The sequence below is a fragment of the Zonotrichia albicollis genome, chromosome 12 (genome assembly GCF_047830755.1).
Source record: "Zonotrichia albicollis isolate bZonAlb1 chromosome 12, bZonAlb1.hap1, whole genome shotgun sequence".
NCBI lineage: Eukaryota > Metazoa > Chordata > Aves > Passeriformes > Passerellidae > Zonotrichia > Zonotrichia albicollis.
Window position 1 is genome coordinate 4,717,297 of NC_133830.1, and position 21,426 is coordinate 4,738,722.

At 47.8% G+C, this 21,426-nt stretch overlaps 1 protein-coding gene across 5 annotated transcripts in view; it reads left to right on the plus strand.

Annotated features, from left to right (window-relative positions):
• Positions 1–21,426, plus strand: part of FRMD4B (FERM domain containing 4B) — a 125,693-nt gene that overhangs the window by 67,497 nt on the left and 36,770 nt on the right. For all 5 annotated transcript variants that reach the window (XM_074550385.1, XM_074550386.1, XM_074550383.1 and 2 more), the window contains exons 4-7: positions 1,463–1,555; positions 4,608–4,692; positions 16,495–16,551; positions 17,455–17,477. In XM_074550385.1, coding sequence (XP_074406486.1) covers positions 1,463–1,555; positions 4,608–4,692; positions 16,495–16,551; positions 17,455–17,477 — 258 coding nt within the window. The remainder of the gene's footprint in view (positions 1–1,462; positions 1,556–4,607; positions 4,693–16,494; positions 16,552–17,454; positions 17,478–21,426) is intronic.

Genomic DNA, 21,426 nt, shown 5'->3' on the forward strand with positions numbered 1-21,426 from the left:
TATTTCCAAAATGAATTACTTTGCACCTGAATTTCAAATGTGTTATTGAGCTTTTTAACCCCAAATTTCCCGAGCAGATTGAGCTGTGTGGTCAGTCCTGCCCAGGGACCATTTTGCTCTCTCTGAGCCTGGCTGTGATGCTGTGGGAGATGTGTTCCATGGCATAAACCCAGAGCCCGTTCATTACCTGCAGTCTCACCTGGTGCTCATCTCCCAGCAGGGCACTGAAATGCTTCCCCACATCTGCTGGCAGTGTCTCTAGAGGAGTTACCTTCAGCTCCCCCAAAAAGCTGGAGCAGAGGTGCTCAGGGCAGTGGGGACGTGGAGCTGTGCACTAAAACAGCCCCTAAATAAACCTTTTGTCTAATGGGAATAACGTTGTGACAGTGGTCGCAAGGCTTGCAGGATGAAGAGAGAGACAAGAATGTTCAGAAAGCTTGATTTATTATTTTATGATACATTTATAACATTATGACTATACTGAAAAGAAATAGAAGGAAAAATTTTCAGAAGGCTAGCTAAGAATAGAATAGAAAAGAATGAATAACCAAGGTCTGTGTCTCAGCAGAGAGCGAGACTCAGCCTTGCTGTGAGTGGTCAGTAAATCCAGACATCTGCAGGAGACCAATCACGGATCCACCTGTTGCATTCCACAGCAGCAGATAACCACTGTTTACACTGTGTTGCTGAGGCCACAGCTTCTCAGAAGAGAGAAAAATCCTAAAGAAGGGATTTTTATGAAAATATGTCTGTGACATAACATTGCTTCCTGCTCTCCATTCCCCCTTTTTAAGCAGCCCTGGATGGAAGCCTCCACCTACAGATCCCATCAGAGCCGTGTTTGGGGCCACGCTGCTGAGGCACATCCATGTGGGACACCCTGGAGCTCATGGAGCTGCTCCCTCTGGGGCCCTGACCCCAGCCCTCTGTTATTTTTACCAGCCACTCACATCTGGGGCTATCCCTGGAATATTTTTGCCACATCCTTGTCCTTTCACTTGCTGGAAAATATTACCCCCAGCTCTTCTGTAAATCCCTTGAGCATACTGTTTGTACTTGGCTTGTTTTTTTCCCCCAGAAGAGCTGCCATGAAATCCTTCTGGATGGTTTTGGTTGCTGGCACTGAGTCGCGGTGAGGTTTAAAGTGCTGCCAGGGGATTATCTGAAAGCTGCTGGATTCCCCAGAAAGTGCAGTGGGATTGCAGTGCCTGCCTTGGTGTGTGTGCACAGGGCTGGGTGCTTGGAGGGAGTGTTGGCCTCTGGAGGGCACCCATGGCTCAGCCTTGCAGGGTTAAGGGTTAGGTAAAAAAAAGAAAATCATTCCATGAAGTGTTTGCCTGCCTTGGGGCTGAGGCTTGAACTTTTTAAAGTAACACTTGGAGTAATCGGGGGCACTGAAAAGAACCAATTTCTGTATTTTTCCATCCCAGTTTTTAACCCTCTCCCCATCCTGTTTCCACAGAGGTCAGAGCGTCTGGCTGCAGCTGGATCACCGTGTCCTGGACCATGACTTGCCCAAGAAACCAGGCCCAGCTACTTTGTACTTTGCCGTTAGGTGAGTAATTGTTTCCACCAAGCAAACATCTAACTTGGGTTTATTTGTCACCAGGGGGTTTTGTTTAAAGGAGCTGATTACAGATTTGATAAAGGAAATAAATGTTAAAGCAATGTGTTATTTTTAGAAGAGATAGGGCCTGGCTAAGTGCTGTTCTCTTTTGTATGTAACTATGAAATAAAGTAGGTTGGAACCTGCTACTTTTTAAACTCGTATTAGGACATGATTCCTGGGGTGGGTTTGGGTTTTGTTTTTTATTTAAAACCTCATTTTTTACGTATCTTCTTTGCCTGACGTGTCTTTGAGTGTGCTAAATTTCAATACAGTTTATTCAAACAATTTAACTGACTTTTTTCCTTCTGTTTACTTAAGGGCTGTCTGTACTTTAAAGGGATTGCTGATGGCAGTTTTGCTCACAGCTTAACCAGTCCCCAGGAAAGAATAAAATCCCTGGCAAAATGATGATTTTGGCCAATGTAATTGCATTACTTTAGGGCTGTTGCTGGCAAAGCTGTGCTGGTTAAGGGCCTGAAAAAAATCCACATCCTATGAAACAGAGCTGTGCTGGCAGAAGAAATCAAGCATCATATTCTTAATATTGCTGGAGTCTTTGTTTTCCTTGCAGTCTGTGAGGGAACGTGAGAGCAGACTGACCTCATTTGCTTTTCAGATCTGGGTAAATTTATGCCTGTTGTGCTTAATTATTTGAAGCACTTCCAAAGCAGAGCCTCTTGTGTAGCTGGGTCAGTTGGCACTGGTGCCTCCCCATGTCCCCCACTGTCACCAGGGAATGGGACAAACAAGTGGCACTTTGTTCTGCCTGAATACGTGCTGGGGTGTGATGGTGTGCAGAGCTCCTCTTCCACACTTAGCAGAGAGAAAAAGCTCCATTTATAAAGGGGTGGTGGGCTCTTCACTGTGTTTGCAATGATCAGGAACTGGGAGGCCAAAACCTGTGGCTGCCCAAGAAAGCTCTGAAGGCAATCCCATTATAACTTGAGCATTCTTTTGGTTGGAATTTATGCTCTTTGCTCATTTTGGCCCTCTCTGTTGCAAGATGGTTCTCAACAGGACAGGGCGTGCAGATACTTGGGCAGGAGTTAATGTGTGAGGAGTGGGCTTGGAAAAATCAAATTTCAAAAGGGAATTTTATGCCTGACCACTCTGGGGTCATGAGATCCAAAGCAGGTACCCAAGGAGGTGGGCAGTGAGATGCAGAGCAGGAGGAGGAAGATACAGAAATAATTAGCACTGCAGAAACTGCCTGATCCATAGAAAATAGGTATTCCAGCAGAAAAGCCACTTCAAAACCTGCAGTTTCCAGTTGCATTACTGAAAATGGAGGAATCTCCAGATTGCTGGTTTTTCTTCATCTCATCCCTGAAATTTGCTGTTCAATAAGGAAAAATGATAATCCTTTGAGATTTTAATTATTACCAGCTGGCATAAAGTCAATCCAGTCAGAGGTTTTTGGATGGCACACTCAGCTGAAGGGCTCTGATGCAGATTGAGGACTTTCAGAAATGTCATTATAGTTTCAAGGATGCTGACAGCATGGGAAGTAGAAGCAGAATGTGCACTTTGTGGTGTTCCCAAATGTGCCTGCCATGCCCTGAACATCCTTATCTGTCCTGGGGTGATGAGAAGGTGCAGCTTGGACCATGAAATGGAGCTGGGATTGGGGCAGTGCCCCCATGTGCCCTCACCCTAAATTCATAGATCCCACAGCTTCCTGCTTTGTACAGGAGTGGCTGGGAGCTGCCTCTCTTCAGAACCAGAGCTGTCCTGCTCCTGAGCCACACCTGAGCCTGGCTGAAAGAACCTGGAAGTGCAAATGAGGCCATCAGCTGAGGAAAATCACTTCAGGGTGCAGGGAAGGCTTCAGCAGGCTGAGGAAGGTCCGCTCTGGGAAGGGCTGTTCTGGCAGGAGGATGGGAAGGGAGGAAGAGTGTGGGTCCTGCCCTCTGCTCTGCATTTCTGAAGAGAAGCACTCAAGGGTGTTTAAAGTAAAATTTAGCAAAGCTGTTGGGGGAAAAAAATATATCGGGTGAGATCAAGAGAAGGTGGAAATACCTGTGGTTCATAGAGTTCACGGGGAAAGGTGAGTCATGGAAATGTAGAGCAGCTTTTCAGATGGCTGGGGCTGCCCCTTGGCCAGGCTGCATGCCTGTGAAATGGGTAAATCATCTGCAGAGGCATTCTGGAGAGTGCTTTAAAATTAATTCAGTGGAGCACGCTGCAGGAATGTGAAATATTAAAGCAATTACTATTTAATGCATCACTTTCCTGAAGTCACAGCATAAACACTGCAAGCATTCCTGACACCTGTGGCAGGTCCCAGCTTCACTGCTGCCTAGCACGAGCTCTGTGCTTGTTCAAGTGTCCTACAAACCATCCATGCCCTGATCATCGGTCAAAATCCAGGGGATGGAGCTTGAGGAGCTTGTCAGGAGTGTCAGGAGCAGCCTGGGGCCGTGGCAGGGATTGGTCTGGCTCTGACTGCCCTGTGGGGGTCACTGAGCCCCCTGCTCTCCAGGACAGGACATGGGGAAGCCCTGGGTGATGTGTATTGCTGAGGCACTGGTGGGCCAGGTCTTTGCCTGGCTGGGAGAAGGTTGTGTTTCCTGCCTGGCATTTAGTGGGATCTGGAGTGAAGTTAGGGGTTCTTAGATCTCTGCTCCAGCCCCTGTCCTCCAGCAGAGTGCTGGACTGACCTCCCCACCATGTCTGGAGTGGTTTTTTCCACTGCTGTGACTTTCCCTGCACAGGAGAGATGGGCTTTGCTCCTGTAGCATTCAGAGTTTTCATCTAATTTGAAAAGCCATCAGATATCCAGGATCTGTTGAACCAGGAGTCCCTGTGTTCTGTCAGGCTGTGATTTTCTGCTTGTTCCCTCCTAAAAGGCAGGAAATTAAGTGCAGTAGCTCATAGTTCCTCTGTGCTATTTTATTGCTGGAGAACAAAACACTGAGGAAATAAAATGACTTGGGAGGAAGATGAAACCTATTCAAGAGAGTCACTCATGGTTTTTGGTTCTTTTTTTAATTTTCAGGTTCTACATTGAAAGCATTTCCTTTCTCAAGGACAAAACTACGGTGGAGCTGTTTTTTCTGAATGCCAAGTCCTGTGTACACCAGGTAAGACTTGGAGCTTTTCTGTGCATTTTTCTTCTATTGCTGCTTTGCCACATGCTCAGTCCTGAGAACTTGGTAGGAGCTGTGTCTGATTTCTAGAGCTAATTGAAGTATTAAGATCTCAGCATGCTGACTCCCTCCTTGCCTTGAATGCTGATGGTTCATGAATGAGGCTGATGATGGTTTCCCAGCCCTGCTGTGTGCTCAGTGCTCTGCAATGAGTCTGAAATACTCAAAAGCTTTTAAGTTACTTGAAATCTGGGTTGTAACTTCCCAGGTAGGCTCTGCTCAGTGGCACATCCTCCTGCAGTCTGCATAGCAAACACTCAGTGCAAGTGTCTCTTTACTGACCTTTAATCAAACTTGTCTTAGGAAGAAAAGGCCTGTGAGGAAGGTCCTGTGTTGTGGGTTTGGTCCCTAATTCCTTTACTTTCTGCCTTAATTCAGTGAGATAGTCAAGTAATAGCAATAGCAAATCTTATAAAGTAGCAATCACAGCCACTTGTTGGAATATTTTCTGTGTTTACTTTCTGGTTGAAAAGTTTCCACTGTTTTCTTAAAATACTCCAATTAGTAAAATACATGTTTTTAAAAGGCACATCAGGATGTGGTAATGGAAATCTTAAACAATAAAGTTGATTTGCTGCAGGTACATCTTGGTCAGGAATAAGAGTGGTGTGACAGCCAACTTTGCCATGTCCCTACACGCAGCTGCAGTTCTGTGAACTTTACTCTGATGCTTCTGGGATTTTCCAGTTAATGTCAAACTCTGGTGCCTTTTGTTTTCACTCATGGTTCAGTCAGTCTGAGAGGGTCACTTGGTGCTTACAACCTTTCCTTGGGACACAATCCTGTGTCACTGACTGGTGGTGGAGCTCAGTGTAGCCAGCCAAAGCTTTCACCTTCAGTATGCTTCAGATTTTGGAGAATTCTTATTCTGAATCCAGTGTTGATTGTTTTATGAAAGAATACAGAAACCTCAAAGTAGTTGATGGCAGAGCTGTGGCTGTGCTCTGTACAGGAATTGCTTTCTGGAAGAGTGAAGGAAATTGGTGCATTTTTACAACATGCTGAAGTTTGAAAGATGCTCAAAGAACTTGGGGCCTCACTGGTTATGGTTATTAAAAGCAAATCTGCATTTGACATATCTGCCATTTAAAATGAAGGGTCTTGGCAGCTTGTAGCCATCCTTAAATTGCTCCTTAACTGGAGCAGCTTAACAAATTATTTTGGAATTGGAAAATGGGTCTGGTTTTGGGATGCAATGTGGGAAATGCCACTGCTGTTGGAACAAACCCTACCCAATATTGACACATTTGGGTGCCAGTATATGTGTTTATGTGTAGGTATAAGACATATCAGAAAACAAAGGAGGAGAGAAGCATAAAAAAAGAAGTTTGGAGGCAGGCTGGCTCTTTCTGTTTCCCTATGGTTTGCAAGGTATATGTGCTCTAATTGTAGCAACCCAAAGTGTGGCATCCCTGTTCCTGCAGGCAAAACTGCCAGCAGCAGGGGATGTCTGCTGTGTCCAGTTTCTGTGGGCCGCAGGGGGATGAGGATGAGGAGCATCCCTTCCTCCTGAGAGGAGATGTCTGTGCAGCTCTGGGTGATTCAGCACACAGGGACAACTGGGGAGGCCTGGCTCTGCTTGCAGCCCTCTCTGTGCTGTTTCACAGCCCAGCTCAAGCCTGTGGCTCCTCCAGCAGGAGCCAGTTCCTCTACTCCCAAGCAGCTTTTAACCTTCCAATTAATTCCTGTAAAAATATTCTGTTCTACGTGACAAACCTCGGGTCAGTCCCCAGGCAGTCAGAAAGGGCACGTGGGGCCAGCCCTCATCCTGAGCCCTGGGATGGGGCAGGAGGATGCACAGAGGCCCCTCAGATGTGCTCCCACAGCCTGTGCTCTCCCCTGGTGCTGCTGGCTCCTTTGTGGGGCAGGGAAGGAGCCAGGGGTGTCTGAATAGGAGCATCCCCAGCTCCATGAGGGAAGTGGCTGATGCTCACTGATGACAGCCAGGAATGTTCCCTGCCACTTCTCAGTCCTTAATCCAGCTCCAGGAGGTTAGCCTGACTCAGCTTGGCTTTTTGATTTTTCCCTTTCCTTTCCTTGTTGTGTTCTTGGAGTGAGGAACCCCCAGTGTGACAAAAGCAGGAGCTCACACCCAGCCCATGTGTCCAGGACAGCTCCCAGTGCCAGAGGATGCCCTGCCAGGGCAATATCCTAACCTGGATCTCTGCAGGAAGCCTGTGCTCTGTGTGGGCCAGGAATGTGGTTTGGGAGAGATGCTGCAACACCTGGGCTGTGCTAAGCCCTGCGTGGATGAGATTGCTTCAAAGTCAGTTGTGTTTCTTTGCTTTCACAAAGGTGTTTCCAAAGTTTTCACTGCAGCTTTTCCCCATAGGGAGAACCCAAATCCAGGGTGGTGCAAGTGCCTGATGCTTGAGTGCTCTTGTGACATTCCTGAGCACTGGCATGTGTTGACAGCACAGCAGAGTGTGGGTACCTGTGCTCCCTTGTCTTTAGGGGACAGGGATGCTTTTGTGAGCAGGGGGGGGTGATGCTGCCCTGTGTGTGCCATGGGGGTGCCAGTGCTCCTGCTGGCACATGGGGCACACCAGGAGAGCCAGGCACAGCCAGCACAATGGCAAAGCTCTGTGCCAGCCCTTCCCTTAGAGTGGATTTATCCTTGGCTTGCAAGGTGCAGAGGCTGCAGCAGAAATGTATTTACAGTATTCTTTGAGATGTCTGTGTGTGCAATTCTGTAAGGGGCTGTTTCTAATCAAAGAGAATGGAATCCTCCTAAGAAAGTCCAGCACCTCTGGGGTCAGGCTGGAGCTGCTGGGCAGTGTGTGCTGGCTGTCTTGTAACAGCTGAATAAAAACTTAGGGTAAACACTATACCATTTTATATTCTTAGTTACATAATATATTACAAAATATGATCATGAGTAATAAATAATGAAATCAAAACCTGCATGACAGCTCTGAAAAGGGTGAAGGCTTGCTTGGTGTTTTGCAGTGCACAGCCATGATTCTCTTCCTCACCTTTCAACCCCACATTCCTTCTTGCAAGTCTCTCTGCTCCTTTCTGCAAATCAGGTACTGCTTCACCCTGCCAGGACTTGGAGGAATCTGGGCCTTGTGCATTTTGCAATCTCTGTAGACATTTTGGCAAGGAAGGGACAGGATAGACAATAAAATCTCAGCTGCCAAAAATGCATTTCTTTCTACTCCCCACCCACTCCCCCACCTCTGTGCTCCTCTACTGTCAAAGCTGCTTTGTGCCTCTGGGACCTTTGCTGGCACGTGCCAGGTTTGTGCATCCTCTGTGGCCTGTGCTGCTCTCTGTGCAGTCTCCTCTGCCTGTGGGGAGCTGGGGGAGACCCCTTTGCCTGAGGCAAGAGGGCTGAGACCTCATTTTAACTTTTGTGAAGCCCCCTTTTCATGTGAACAGAGCATAGCATATGCTGCTGCACTTCGTGCCCCCTCACTGCACAGAGCTTGGCACCCAGATGAGACAGCAAATGCTGCCAGAGCTCTCACCCTGCCCTCTGCCATGCCAAGCTGCCCATTTTCCCCCTGGTCTGGTCCCTCTCAGTGCTGTGTGGTCCCAGCAGCTGGCTGGCTCCTGCTCTCCAGCATCCACGCTCTTGGAGCTTGGAGAACTCACTTCCATTGCCAGGAACAGCTTGGACCACCGAGGTGGGAGCTGGTGGTAATTATATATCCAGGTCTGTGCAAGTGCTTTCCAGTGACTTGATTAAAAACTCGTTTATCCACATGTATTTTGGGAGAATGCAAAGGCTGGAGTTGCTTTGTGTACATCTGGGCTCTCTTTTCCAAGCCTTTGAGTATCGCTGCCTGAGAGCCTTCAGTGGTGACAACTTCACTTTAAAAGCCTTCTCACCCACCATTGACTTCAAGAAGCTGGGTTAAGATTTATAGCTGTCTGAAACCTGCTGGAATTCAGGAGAGGGGCAGCCTGGTGCAGTGGGTATCTGGAATGGCTGTGTTTGCACAGGGAGCTCTGTAAATGTAAAGTGCTCAGTGTGTTATTGCACAGCCCATGACCATAGCTGGGATGCTTGTAGGGAGGCGGGTCAGAGCTGGTCACGCACATGCTGGTGATAAATTTGGAAAGATAAATTAGTCTTTTCTTCTTTTGAAACAGCCAAGTTTGGAAAAATAACACCCTACTTGGCTAGCAAAGCACTGTCAAGTTTATTATGCATTAGGGCTAACCTCCATATAGCTCTGCAGTCGTATGGTTGAGTCTTTGCCAGGCCTTAAAATATGTTCTGTAAACTAAGATCTTGGTCAAGTTGGCCGTGTTCCCCATTTCCTCTGTATCTCTGGGTGTTGGGGGGTTTATTTAAATTCCCATTTGTTTCAAGGACTTGTAAGAATTGCTTAAAAAAAGGGAAAAGTTAAAGGAAATGTAAGTTTTCAGGGGAGTCTGTGCTCGTTCCATGAACAGCAATGCTTGTGAGCACTTGGCAGCCTGGGGACCAGTGCTTACCAAGAAGAGCTGTTGAAACAGACCCCTGGTGCGAGCATAAAGCCTGGCTGGCTCCCAGCTCCTGGGGAGCACAGTGGTCATATATCAGAGAGCTCTCGAAAGTTTTATAATGGACATTTCCTAATTCTCCCCCACCTCCAGGGAGAGGGGAACGTTCCCATGTAGCCCTGTAACACAGTGCAGTCTGATCCTAGCCAAGGCCATTAAACACCCTCTGTCCCTTGCCTGAGTTGGCTGTTCTGCTCCCAAAGGCAGCACATGTGAAGCCCAGGTTGAGGTTCAGCAGGAGCAGTTGGCTTTTTGCTCCTCCAGGGCTGTTCTCTGCTGTGGGTTCTGCCATGGCACCACCTCCATGGCCCAGCCTTCATGTCAGCAGGTGAGGAGGATGGAGCCTGTGAATAACATGTGACAGGACCCCACTGTGATGTAGCTTGGCAGATGTCCATGGGGCCCCCACTGTACCCCCAGAGACCTCACCTGGGGCTGTGCTGATGGCTTTGGCCATGGTGTGGGGACAGTCCAGGGCCTCCTGCGAGTGCTGAGGTTGATCCAAGTCCTGCTCTAAAAGGTGCCCTAGGGACCTGTGGGGCTCCTGGGGAGGTGCAGGTTGTGTCCCAGCTGGGCTGGCCCATTGAATATGAATATTCAATTGATTTGCAGCCAGAGTTCTGTTCCTCACATCTCTGGATATAGTCACCTCCTCCTGGGACTGACAACTGGGTTAATTGCCATGGAGAGTCCTGCACCTTTGATGTCCTGGCCACAGAGCAAAGGTGCTGTGACAGCTCAGCCAGTTGTGTTGTGTGTGTTGATATCTCACCGTGATGGTGGGGTAGGAAAGCAAAAGGCTGTGATTATATGTTAAGGCTAATGACACTTGCTCTGTGCCCTGGTTTGCAAACCAGAGAAGTCTTCAGGCCTTTCCCCATTCTCTGCTTTTACTCTTGTATTAATAAGAAAGCAGCAGTAAATGTGTTCCTGTTTCACTGTGCAGGTGAGTCCTGGAGTAGCTGCTCCTGTCCCTGGAGTTTCACCTAAGTGTTTGCTGAGGCACAAAAAAGGCAGAAGGAAATGAATGAGAGTGGCTGGCAGAGACAGCAAAATAAAGGGTGTAACAGGGAAACCTGAACCTGTCCCTTACCATTAACAGCTTTTATTTTTGAGCTGGGTTGGCCTCAGCCCCTGGGGTGGGAAGCAGCAGGAATGGCCAGGGAGGAGCAGCATCCGCCTCTGCACACTGAGCTGTGCTTGGTCTCAGGCTGTGCTTGGTGTGAGGGGCTGTGGGGTTCCATACGCGAAATAGAAGATACCATCGACCATCTCAATGCTGTGGAGCAGCTGTGAGGCTTTGAGCCACCCAGGCTGCAGGGCCCATGGGGGAAATGCAGCACAAGTGGAAGTCTGAAGTGTTTCTCCCAGGAAGGTCAGGAGGAGCAGAGTGCCATTTGCTCCTCTAGCAGCTCGTATTCCGCTGCTTTTGTGCTTTGCTTTACCTCCCTGACGTGCTGGAGGCTGACACTTGCTTTGCTGTGCTTTTTCTCAGCCCAGTTTGTGTCCTTGGAGCCGAGTCCCAGCTCAGGTGCTCAGCAAAGCCTGGAGCAGCTGCTGCAGGAGGGATGGGATGGTGCCCCCAGTGCCCTGCAGGGCAGTGAGAACAGCAGGTGACAGCACCAGGGCTCACATGTAGGTGTGAGTGCTGGTAATTGGGACAGGCAGTTGAAAGCTGGAGTTATCCATGTGTTTGTCTCTGTGCAGTAATTAATTCCCCAGCACAGGCAGGGTGAGTGGCAGCATCTGCCTGACCCAGTTCCTCCTGCACAGCCAGTGTGGCGGAACAGGTTGTGGCCAACACCCACTGCCCTCCCCAGCCTGGCACAAAAAAGCCTTAAAAACACTGAAAAGCTGCTCAGCTTTCTGCACTGCTGGGCTGTGCCAGCCCATCTCAGGACACAGGGCAGGGATCTGCATCCCTGGTGGGAATCACCTCCGTGCTGGATCAGGGCACGGGGTGCTGCCACGGCTTTGTTCCCTTGTGCTGGCTCCACACCCAGCTAATTGCCTGCCTCGGTTTGGGTCCTTTCTTTCCCTCTGCTAATTGCACCCTTCTTTCAGCTTTTTTTAAAGCACCTTTCAGTAATCACTGGTAATTATATTCAGTCTTGTGGCTGTCTCGAGGCTATTCAATCATGGTGTGTGCATTTTTGGGGGTGTCTTTGGCTAACACAATTTTTTAAGGAATTAGTTTGAGGGAACAAGTGTGTTGGTATCTCAGCTCTCAGATCTGCTGGTGAAATGATTTTGTTGTCAGCCTTTAACCTCTGGAGGTTACATGTGGTCTGAACAAACCATGTCCATTTCCACTTGTTGCTCTAAAGAGTTAAACATGACAGTTCCTGAGTGTGCTTATTTTTTTAAATCTGCTTTAATCTGAGTTTACAGCCTAAAGATTTGCCTAACACAGTTAATGCTCATCTGATTATCATCACTCTTGATCTGAGTTTTCATCAGGATTTCAAACTTGTGTCTCTATGGCAGTAAATTCTAGTGTGGTTGCTGTGTCTAATGAGGGTTCAGTGCTCTATTCATGACTAAGCTTGTGATTTTTATCACATTCTAAGTCTATGTCTGTGTAGCAAGAGCTCCTATCTGAACTGGGGGCTGAATTCTGCCCATGGGCACTGAAGGTTGAGTTGTTCTTAACCAAATGCTGAGATAGTGACCCACTCCTGCTCTACAGTAATTGCCAACCAGTTTGGACACCTGCTGCAGCCTTTTATTGCTCTGATGTTTATCAGGATGACAAAAGCCAGCACCTGAATCCGCTGGACCGAGTTCAGTGTTTAGATACGCCAGGGGTCTCCTGGCTGAATCTATCTCACTGGTTAAAATGATCAGCCCCTGTGCAGACTCTAATTGAAAAATATCAGTTTCATCCCCTCCCTGGGGCTGCAGTCACCAGTCTGTTTAAACTCATTTACATCTCAAATGTAGAAGAGTCAGATTCCATTATCTGAATGACATACATCTGCTTAACCTCGTGCTGCTGACCTTGTTCCCACTTGGATAAATTTAGGAAAATCTTCATCTTCAACATGTGGCTGTGGGAGCCCTGGCTGCCCTGGCTCTCAGGGCCCCCTCACTTGCCCACTGAAGTCTCTGCTGGAATTACCCTGGCAATGGCAGGCAATAAAAATTAATCTTCTTACAGTCATTTTCCTCATCTATTTTTGAAATATGACCTTGCTGATAAAGCAATACTAAGACAGAAACCCCCATCTGCCAACCTCCAGGCTGAAGGATGATTATAAAATCAAAATATTGCCTGAGTGACTGAGAAGAGTCATGGTCCTGCACTGCAGAACAGCACATATCACTGTCTGGATTTGTGTCAAGCCAAGGGCTGTCCAAACTCCATGACAGCCCAGGGCAGAGCTGGATTACATCACAGCAATGGCCAATTGGTGAGCCAGATGGCAAATAATGTTACATTATGATGAAAAAGTACTTGCAGGCTCAGAGGGAATTGCCCAGGACAAGACTGTCACTTGGAGAGCATTAGTCTGTCAAACACAGGCTGAGCTGGGCTTTGGCATCCTTGGCTTCAAATCCTTGCTCTGCTGCTTAGCTACTGCAGCACTTCAGGGCAGTCCCCTCACTTCCCTGCACCTTTTCCGTGATCTTTAATCCCTTTAAAGGGTGGGTTGTTCTTTATGTTGGTTGGTTGGGTTTTTTTTTTTTTTTTTTTTCTCCTGAGCCTTGCTTAGAGTGGCCCCAGTCTCCTGCCACTGTTACTGTGTGGTGGCAATAACTGTGGTGACAATAACTTGGCTGGTCCACCCTCTTGTGAGGTTTGCAGCAGCTGGAGAGAATGATGGCAGCCCTGCTCCTGGGGTGATCTGATTGTTCCCTTTGCTTGGTCAAGACACCTGCAACATCTTCAAGAGGTCAATTTAGGGAGGATCCTCTTGCCTCTTCACTCTTTACAGCTTCTAAGCAAATGCATTTGAAGCTGAGAGCACTGTCACAGCAAATCCCTCACTCAAAGCAAAGATTGAAACTTCCTCACCTGGAGAAGCCAGTCCCCCTTCATGCTCCCTTTGGTCTCCTAAAACCCTAAATGAAGTGGTTTGTGGCATCACTGTTAACACTTGTGGCCGTGCCATGGCAGCCAGTAAAGTGACCAGAGTTTCTTAAGGCCAGTGTCTAGGAAAAAGCAAACAAACGCAGAAGAGCGGCCTCATAATTACTCTTGCTAATTAGTTAATGGCTGTGAGGTGCTGTGAAGATGAGAAGTGAGGAGGTGCTTGGTTATGAAGTCCCAAACACCCCTGTGAGGCCAGCAGCAGCTCCTGCTGTGGGTCAGCATACTCTGCTGCAGCAGCTCTGAGTGCTCTGAGCTTATCTGAGAGCCAGCAGTAAATCAAGAGGGCTTTGGAGAGTTAAATCTCCTTGAGTTTCTTGTAGGCTTAAAAGGCAACGAGCCCCATGTAGCTGACTCTGCCCTGGGGCAGAGCTGTGCTCCTGGTGAGCTTTTAAAGCCCCTTCTGTCCCTGTTTTCCCTGATTTTGTGATCCAGGGCAGTTTTGCTGAGCCAGATCTCACCTTTCCTGCTGAGCTGGGGTTCCCTGAGATGGCATTTTCTCATATCAGAGTTCTTTGTGTGCTGGTGAAGGACACCGTGGTGCTGGGGTGACCTGATCTCCTGTAATCCTCTCACCACCACAGCTGGCATCAGAGGTTGCTTGCCAGATGCAATTTAAGCTTTCAAAAAGCCAGCTCAGATGTGCATGACAAAGACTAACCTGATACAGACCTGGAAGTAACAAAGTGCCTTAAAATTGCACCTACATGAGGAGTTTTTGGGCTGCAATCTTGCCTCTTTTCTTAAGCACCAACATGAAAGAGATCTGAAGGAAGGATGCACTTCAAGCTATTTTTTTTTCTCTGAACTTCTGATGTGCCCCTCCTCTCCTTCTAATAAAATATGTCTGGGAATGCTTTGGGGGCTTCTCCTGCATAGCTGGTGCCACACCTGTTGGGAAGGGGAAATTCCTCCTAGTCTGCCTGTCAGAGAGGCCTGGGGGAGTGCTACTGCTGGAATGTTTTATTGACAAAGCTGGCAAAAACACTTCCTTTCCATGAAAATTGAATTATTTGTTTGTTCAACTTTTGTATTTAGTCTCTGTGGGCCAGACCTGCAGCTGGGGTAAATTAGCTCAGCTCCAGATGTGCCCTAATATATTCTGAGATGTCATTTCCCTGTATCTGTATGTGATTCTGTAGATCTTGCTGCTGCCCTGGTTTTGGCATTATTTCAGCTTTTGGTCTGCTTTGTCTCCTCATTCAGCCAACAGATCCTGGGGGCTAAGGGTGTGTTGGGATCTCAGTGACATGAGGCAGGCATCATGTCCACTACCTGCATTTACAGGAGGTCAATAAGAAAAATCTGAGTTCCTGGGCTGCTCCATAGGCTCAGGTTTGTGCTTTACCCACTATTTGCAGGGTGCAGAGGAGTAAAGAGTGCCACTGTCAGTGCATCTCCTTTGCTCTTCCAGTGTCACTGCTGGTCCCTGAGTACAACCAAGGCCAGGGGTTTTCCTGGTAAGAAACTAACGTGGAAAGTTTGTACTTAAGCTTGTAAGCAGGAGAAAAAAAAAGGATTCTTGTGTATTTTTGATGCTTTGGCACCTGTGGAGTTTCTGAGTACACAGTGCTGTTAGGACAGGGCTGGTTTTGGGGTGGGCTCAAGGCACAGGACATTTTCACCATGGGGTCCATGCAGTTTTTCTGAACATTGCTCTAGAGCTCCAGTGGAGTTGGAGGAAAGGAAAGCTGTAGGATGCAGACTGAGCAGGACAAAGGACTCAGTGATGCTGTCCCTGTGATTAATCAGTATGGCTGGTTTAGCATCAGGGGGCTGTGTACCACAATCACAGCTAACAAGGAATGGCCCTAAAACTGTAAGCAATAAAACTCTTTATGGAGAGGTGGATGTAGTTCCTTGGTTTTCTTTTGGCTGGGCCAGGCCTATCCCAGGGGATAGATGCACCCAAATGAGTGGAGAGCACAGAAATGAGCTGGGGAATAAATACTTTTCTTGTCAGGGGTTTAGATCTTGTCAAATACTGCTGTTTGTGGAGCTGATAGGTGCTCCTGGGTGCCATCCAACTGTGTATCTGCCATGCCCCATCCCTGCAAGTGGAAATTCAAAACCAGCAACCACCTTCAAACACATACTCACCCACCAGGTTCACTGACACATAAGCCACTGCTCTGCATTTTTTGGCTGGGGCAACCTTGGAGCAAAATAAAACCTCCAAAAATTAGACCACACCTCTAGACTGAGAGCAACCCCTCAACATGCTAATATCACCCAGACCCAATACAATTGATCAATGGACCAAGCTTCCCCAGGGATAACAGCGGAATCGCAACACTTGCAGGGATGGAGCGACCTGGCTTGGTGGAAGTGATAGTGGAGCCCTGGAAAAAGTTAAAGACAGAATCTAAAATGTTAAGCTTTGTGCTTTCCCAGATCAACTGCACCTGCATAAGCAGTATGATAAATTATATAATTGTTAGATGTGATGATTGTTTAGTAATTCAATATAATTATTATATAACCATAAGAGGAATAATGAGAAACTATGTTGGAAATTCAGAGAGGGGCTAAATTTATGTATACAATAGAACAATATAAGTTTAATAATTAACATGAAAGTTATATAACGATATAAAGTATCGTTAGATAGAGTATAAAAACATGATCATTTCAGATGTATGGTCGGAATCAGATTTGGGTAATACCCCGGTTCCTAGAGCGCTTTAATAAAAAGCACCGCATATAATCTCCCGTGATTATGTGTTTTTGAACGCCAACAGGAGGTGTCCCTTCCCAGGGCAGGGGGCTCGAGATGGGATGGTCATTAAGGTCCCAAACCCAGCCAGTCTGTAATTCCATAGATTGCAGTGTGTGAGAGCCAGTCTGTGATGCTGTGACCCTCTCCCTGAGGATGGGGTGTGCATTAACATCCTTGGGGTGCTGTCTGGCAGATTGGGGCGCAGCAGCACGGGGCAGCATCCCGTGCAATGCAGCAGCAGCAGCGTTCGTACGGAGGGCAGGGCTCGGGCTGGGGCTGGGCAGGACGGGCTCTGTGTGTGTGTCGGTGGCAGCGGGGACACGGGGCGGGAGCGCTGCTCCGGCAGCGCCGCCTCCGCCGAGCCCCCTCCTTCCCTTCCCTTCCCTCCCTCCCCGCTGCCCGCTCACCCTCCGCTCTCTCCGCACAGGGACACATCGAGGTGGACAGCGAGACCGTGTTCAAGTTGGCCGCCCTGGTGCTCCAGGTGAGTGTTTGCCCCCGGCTCGGTTTGGCTCAGTTTATTCCCTTCCCGGAGTTTTTCCCTCCCCGCTCCGTACGGAGCCCCCGCAGGGTTGTTTGTGCTCTCCGCGGCAGAGGAAGCTGGAACACGCAGGAGTTGTTTTTGAAATGTTTGTTTGAGGAGTTTTAAATGGAAAGAGTAAAAGCTAATCAAGGAAAGTCATTTATCTGGGCAGGTTTCCATTCATTTTATCACTTAACTGTAATTTAAATGCATTCCAGAGATCTGGGAAGAAAAGTGTAAATACTGTAGCTCAATCAGCTCTGTTATGCCTGGGAATCTTCTTTTCCAAGCATATGGTTTTAATGCCTCTGTTATGTTAAAATATACAGTGTTAGTTTTCCCTCTCATTAATCTAGTTTTGCTCTAATGAGACTTAAACTCCAGTTATTTGCCACTTTCTATGAAATAAAATTCTGCCTTTAAAAAATTGGGGGTTTTCCCCCATTGCATTGTCACTGACAAAGTGCCACAGCAAAGCAGCAGCAGCCTGATCTGCCTGAACAGTTGTTTTCATCTCGAGTGAGCACAATTCCTCCCAAGTGCTGACCTGACTGTACAGCCAACCTTTGCCTGGATGGGAGAGGAGGGAGAATTGTATTTCACTCCTTGTGCACTAAAAGCAGCATTTGATTTGCAATGTGAAACTCATCCCCATTTTGGAAGCAGTTTTATTTGTGCCGTGGGTGGATTGTCTGCAGCTGGGAGCACGAGGGGCCAGGTCCAGCTCCTGAGCACATGCAGGGAGTGTGGTGGGGGTCAGGATCTGCCTGCAGAGCTGTGGGAGTGGGGAAGTGAACAATGCTGGGAAAACCGAGGGTTTTGAAGAGATCGTGTTTTAATTCTGTCACTGTTTTTCAATTGTAGGAAGCTAAAGGGGACTATTCCAGGTAATAACATTTTCCTTTCTAATACTGGTGTGTTTGATGGATGTGTTTTTCTGTGTTGGCATTGTACTGCAAACAATCACGAATGGGGGTAAAGTCCAGCTGCGAGCAGTGCCCGAAGAAAGTGAAATGTGCTGCTGGGCTGGATAAAATCTGAGTTTGCAGGGTGAGTAATGCCTTTTGTGAGCAAGCTCTGAGTCAAAACAGTGTTTGAGGCCACCACGCTGTGCTCCCCTCCCGAGTGTGGGTGCCGCAGTGGGAGAAGGGGAAGCTCCCACACCTCCCTGCTGGGAAAACCTGTGCTTTGCCAGATTTTTGCCAAGCAAACCATTGCCTGTGCTTCTGCTGGCCTGTGTTTGGGTCCCTGTGGGTGACCTTGCCCACAGCCCTGAGCCATCAGCTGCCCTGGGATCAATGAGCCATGTTCTCCTGCAGCTGCCCCGGGGCCTCTCCCTCCCCACATTTGACCCAACACTTGTGTTCTGGCTGATGATGATGAAGCACCCCCCTTGCTCTGTTTAAAGCTTCATCATCAGGCCTGCCTTTCCCTTGGAGGTGCTGCTTACCCAGCTCTGATTGTGATAAGGGGCTGAGGGGAGCTGGTGGGATCACCTGGACCTGCTGGAGCCACGGGGAAAGACCTTCCATTAGAAACAGCTCGCTGAGCAAATAGAGATCCAGAAGATTGGCTTTGGTCACGTTAATATTTTACTGCTTGCTGAGTTTCCATGTGGGGGAGAAGTGTGTTTTACACTTTAGCTGCAACAGCTTTGTAGAGGGCTCAGTACAGACCTGTGTGCCCAAACGCAGGGAGCAAGTCTCGTTTGACTGCCTGAGTGGCTCTGCTTTCCCTCGAGGGGGCAGTTGTCAAGTAAATGCCAGTGCCAATCCCCAGACCCCTTCCCTTCAAAGGCCTGTCTGTTCTCTGCCAGAGGACACGCTCTGTGAAGTCCATCAGGCCCCCTCCTGCTGTTCATTGGCATGCTGTCACACCTGCAGGGAGAAAAAGGTGGTTTTGGTCAGCTGGGTGGGCTGGCTGTGCAGACCATTTCTGTTCCTGTTCATGCTGCAGACCTGCTCTGTGACCCCCAGTACACTGCTTACACCTGCAATATGCTGCATTTTTCTCTAGAAAGACCCCCTTATCTTGCCTGATCCCTACAGGGATGCCCTAAGCTTAGCTCAGCTAGGCACAGATAACCAGAAAATCACTGCTGACTCCGCAATAAGTAACTTGTTAAGTTGTAGCAACTGGTGGCACAATTTTCTTGATTCTCAAGAACAGGGGTTAATGTTAAAAACCACCTTGGTGGTGAAAACCTCCCTTACGTGGTTTAAACTTAACAAAGCCTCCTTATCATTTGCCATAAATAGGTTTGTAAGTATGGCTTCACAAGCCCAGGAACTGTGGCTGTTTTCCATGGACATGTTGCAAGGAGTGGATTGCCCTTGGTTACCTTCAGAAGTATTTAAAGAAAATTGTAGGGAAGAGCACTCTGCTACAAGAGTGATTTCCAAATGCAGCTAAGAGTCCGATGGAAATAGCTGCAGCAATTGTTCTCTCTGTTAAACTGAACATATGTTATACCCCTGTGGCAAATGAGCCCAGCCAGCTGTCCCAGTGAGCACACCAGGAGTGAGGGAATTCCATGTCACATATCACAAGTGGCCCTTTGGGCCAGCGCTGATAAAGCACTGGCTTAATTACCAGCATATCTTAACAAGGATACTGGAGGACTGTCCTCTGCTGCACAGCTTGCTGTGCTGCACAGACTGTGTCCCTGTGCAGTGCCTTTAGAGTGTTCTCTGCTCGCTGTCATTTGGACATTCTGCTTTGAATCACCTTCTGGAATGTGGCTCTTGCACCGCCTCCGTGAGAACGTGCAGGTTGATTTTTCTGGTGCTGGATTAGTGCTGAATGAACGCCGGCAAATACAGGAATTGCCTGAAGTCCTGGAGATTAGCTCTGTGGAAGTGAGGATTGGGCCAGTCCAGGGAATGCTGGGGATCTCTTCCTGTGTGCTTTTTTTCACACACATCCCCTAGGCAGCTTTTCCATGGAGACACATCCTGTGGTGGGGTCACCATGTGGCATTCCCACTGATGTCAGCTCCGTACCAGGGCCCGAACACTGCTTTGTTTTTCTCCCGTGGTTCTACAGGAACCTCTTTCCCAATCCTCTGCTCAAATTCCCAGATAACACCCTGATGGCAGGGAGCAGCAGCCTGCTGAGAAACACCCTCCCCTGCCCCATGCTGAGTGGGTGAGCACATTCCTTGGAAATCTGTTTCTTTTCAGTGAGCAAACCTGACACGTGGGTGCTTGGAGAAAGTAAAAAACTTTTGATTTCTGCACCACCAGGGTCACTCTGGAGGGGCTTCACGGTCTGGTAGCACAGGCAGCATGGGAATAGCAAGGATTTTGGGGTTTGGTCCTTGCAGGTGCTTTGCAGGACCCCAAGGTCCTGAGCTGCGCTCTTAGAGGACAGGGGTTTCACAGAATCATGGAATGGTTTGGGTTGGAAGGGATCTTAAAGATCATGTAGTTTCTTATCTGTGGAGAGACTTCATGTAAGAACCACCCAAATCCCACTTTGAGAGGACCCTGGTTTTGAAGACATGTTTATAATCTGGGAAGAGACTTTATGTAAGATGAACCATCCCAATCCCACTTTGAGAGGACCCTGGTTTTGAAGACATCTTTATAAAACTAAACTGCATGCTTCAAAATTGCACCCCCAGCATGTCCTGATTTGGACAACTCTATATTCTCAAAAGCCACAACTGCCTTTGGGACACAGGAGGAATGAGGAGCAGAGGTGGCAGCAGGCCACCATGTACCATTTCCTTTTCCTGTTTACCCAACTGGAGATCCCAGCCAAGATAATTCCCTGCTGTGTGTGATGAAGAGGATGTTACAGGGATGCTCAGTGAGTTGTCCCTCTTCCCCTACCTGGGATGGGGTCAGGGCTGCCCTGGGCAGAGCAGGACAGTCCTTGGGCTCTGCTGTCCCCAGGAGGGGCTGCAGGGCTGGGATGCTGCAGATTCTGCCCCTGTGCCTCCCTGAGCAGCCCTGGGCGCGCTTTGCTCAAGAGGAAGGATGTAATGCTGGCTCATGTTTGCTTTTCACGAATCATGCACGGCTTCCAGTTGACTGCTCCTGTGTTTCAGCTGAGTTCCCAGCACTTTTTACCCAGCTCCTCCTGCAATAGGAACCCCAAGCAGGCATTAGTCATTGATTGGAGTTTTGAAACTCTGCGTGAGTTAATTGCGTTTCTCCACTCTCCTATTTGCAAATGAAACAGAAAAATCTGCAGGCCTGGTTTTATGAAATCTTGGGTTTTAAACTCTATGTAAAGGTTTTAGAAAGATAATGTGATTCAAATTGCAGCTTCTTGCATGGCTCAGTTTTGGGGGGAAAACGTACATATTCTGTTTATTTTGGGAATTTTATTTGAATTTTAAAGAGACAATGTTTTGGCAGTCTGTTAATTATTCACTTTGTAGATATACAACATATAAAGCCTGGCCTCCTCGGGAAATAAATCATTTAGCTGTATTTAGTTTACAAATTAAGCATCTGCCCTCAAAAATCCTGTAAAATATTATATACTTTTATTTTCCTTTGTAGCTTGATGAGAGAGACAGTTTATAACTGAGAAGTCTTAAATGCTGTCCTAGCACTGGAAAAAATGTTTATCAAAATCAGATTAGCTACAGGGACTATATAAGGAAAGCAACTTGGGGAAAAAAAAAGAAGTTTACTTTCTGACTGGTAATCTTGGACTGTATTTCCCCCAGTACCATTTCCAGGACTGAAACCCAGCCCTGCTCCCTGGAAGTTAATTAAATTGCTGGAGGAGGGCTTCTATTTTCTTTAAATAGCTGACACATTCGTTTTTGATTCTGGCCTGTGGGCTGCAAAGATAACTCCCGACTGGTATAACATAACA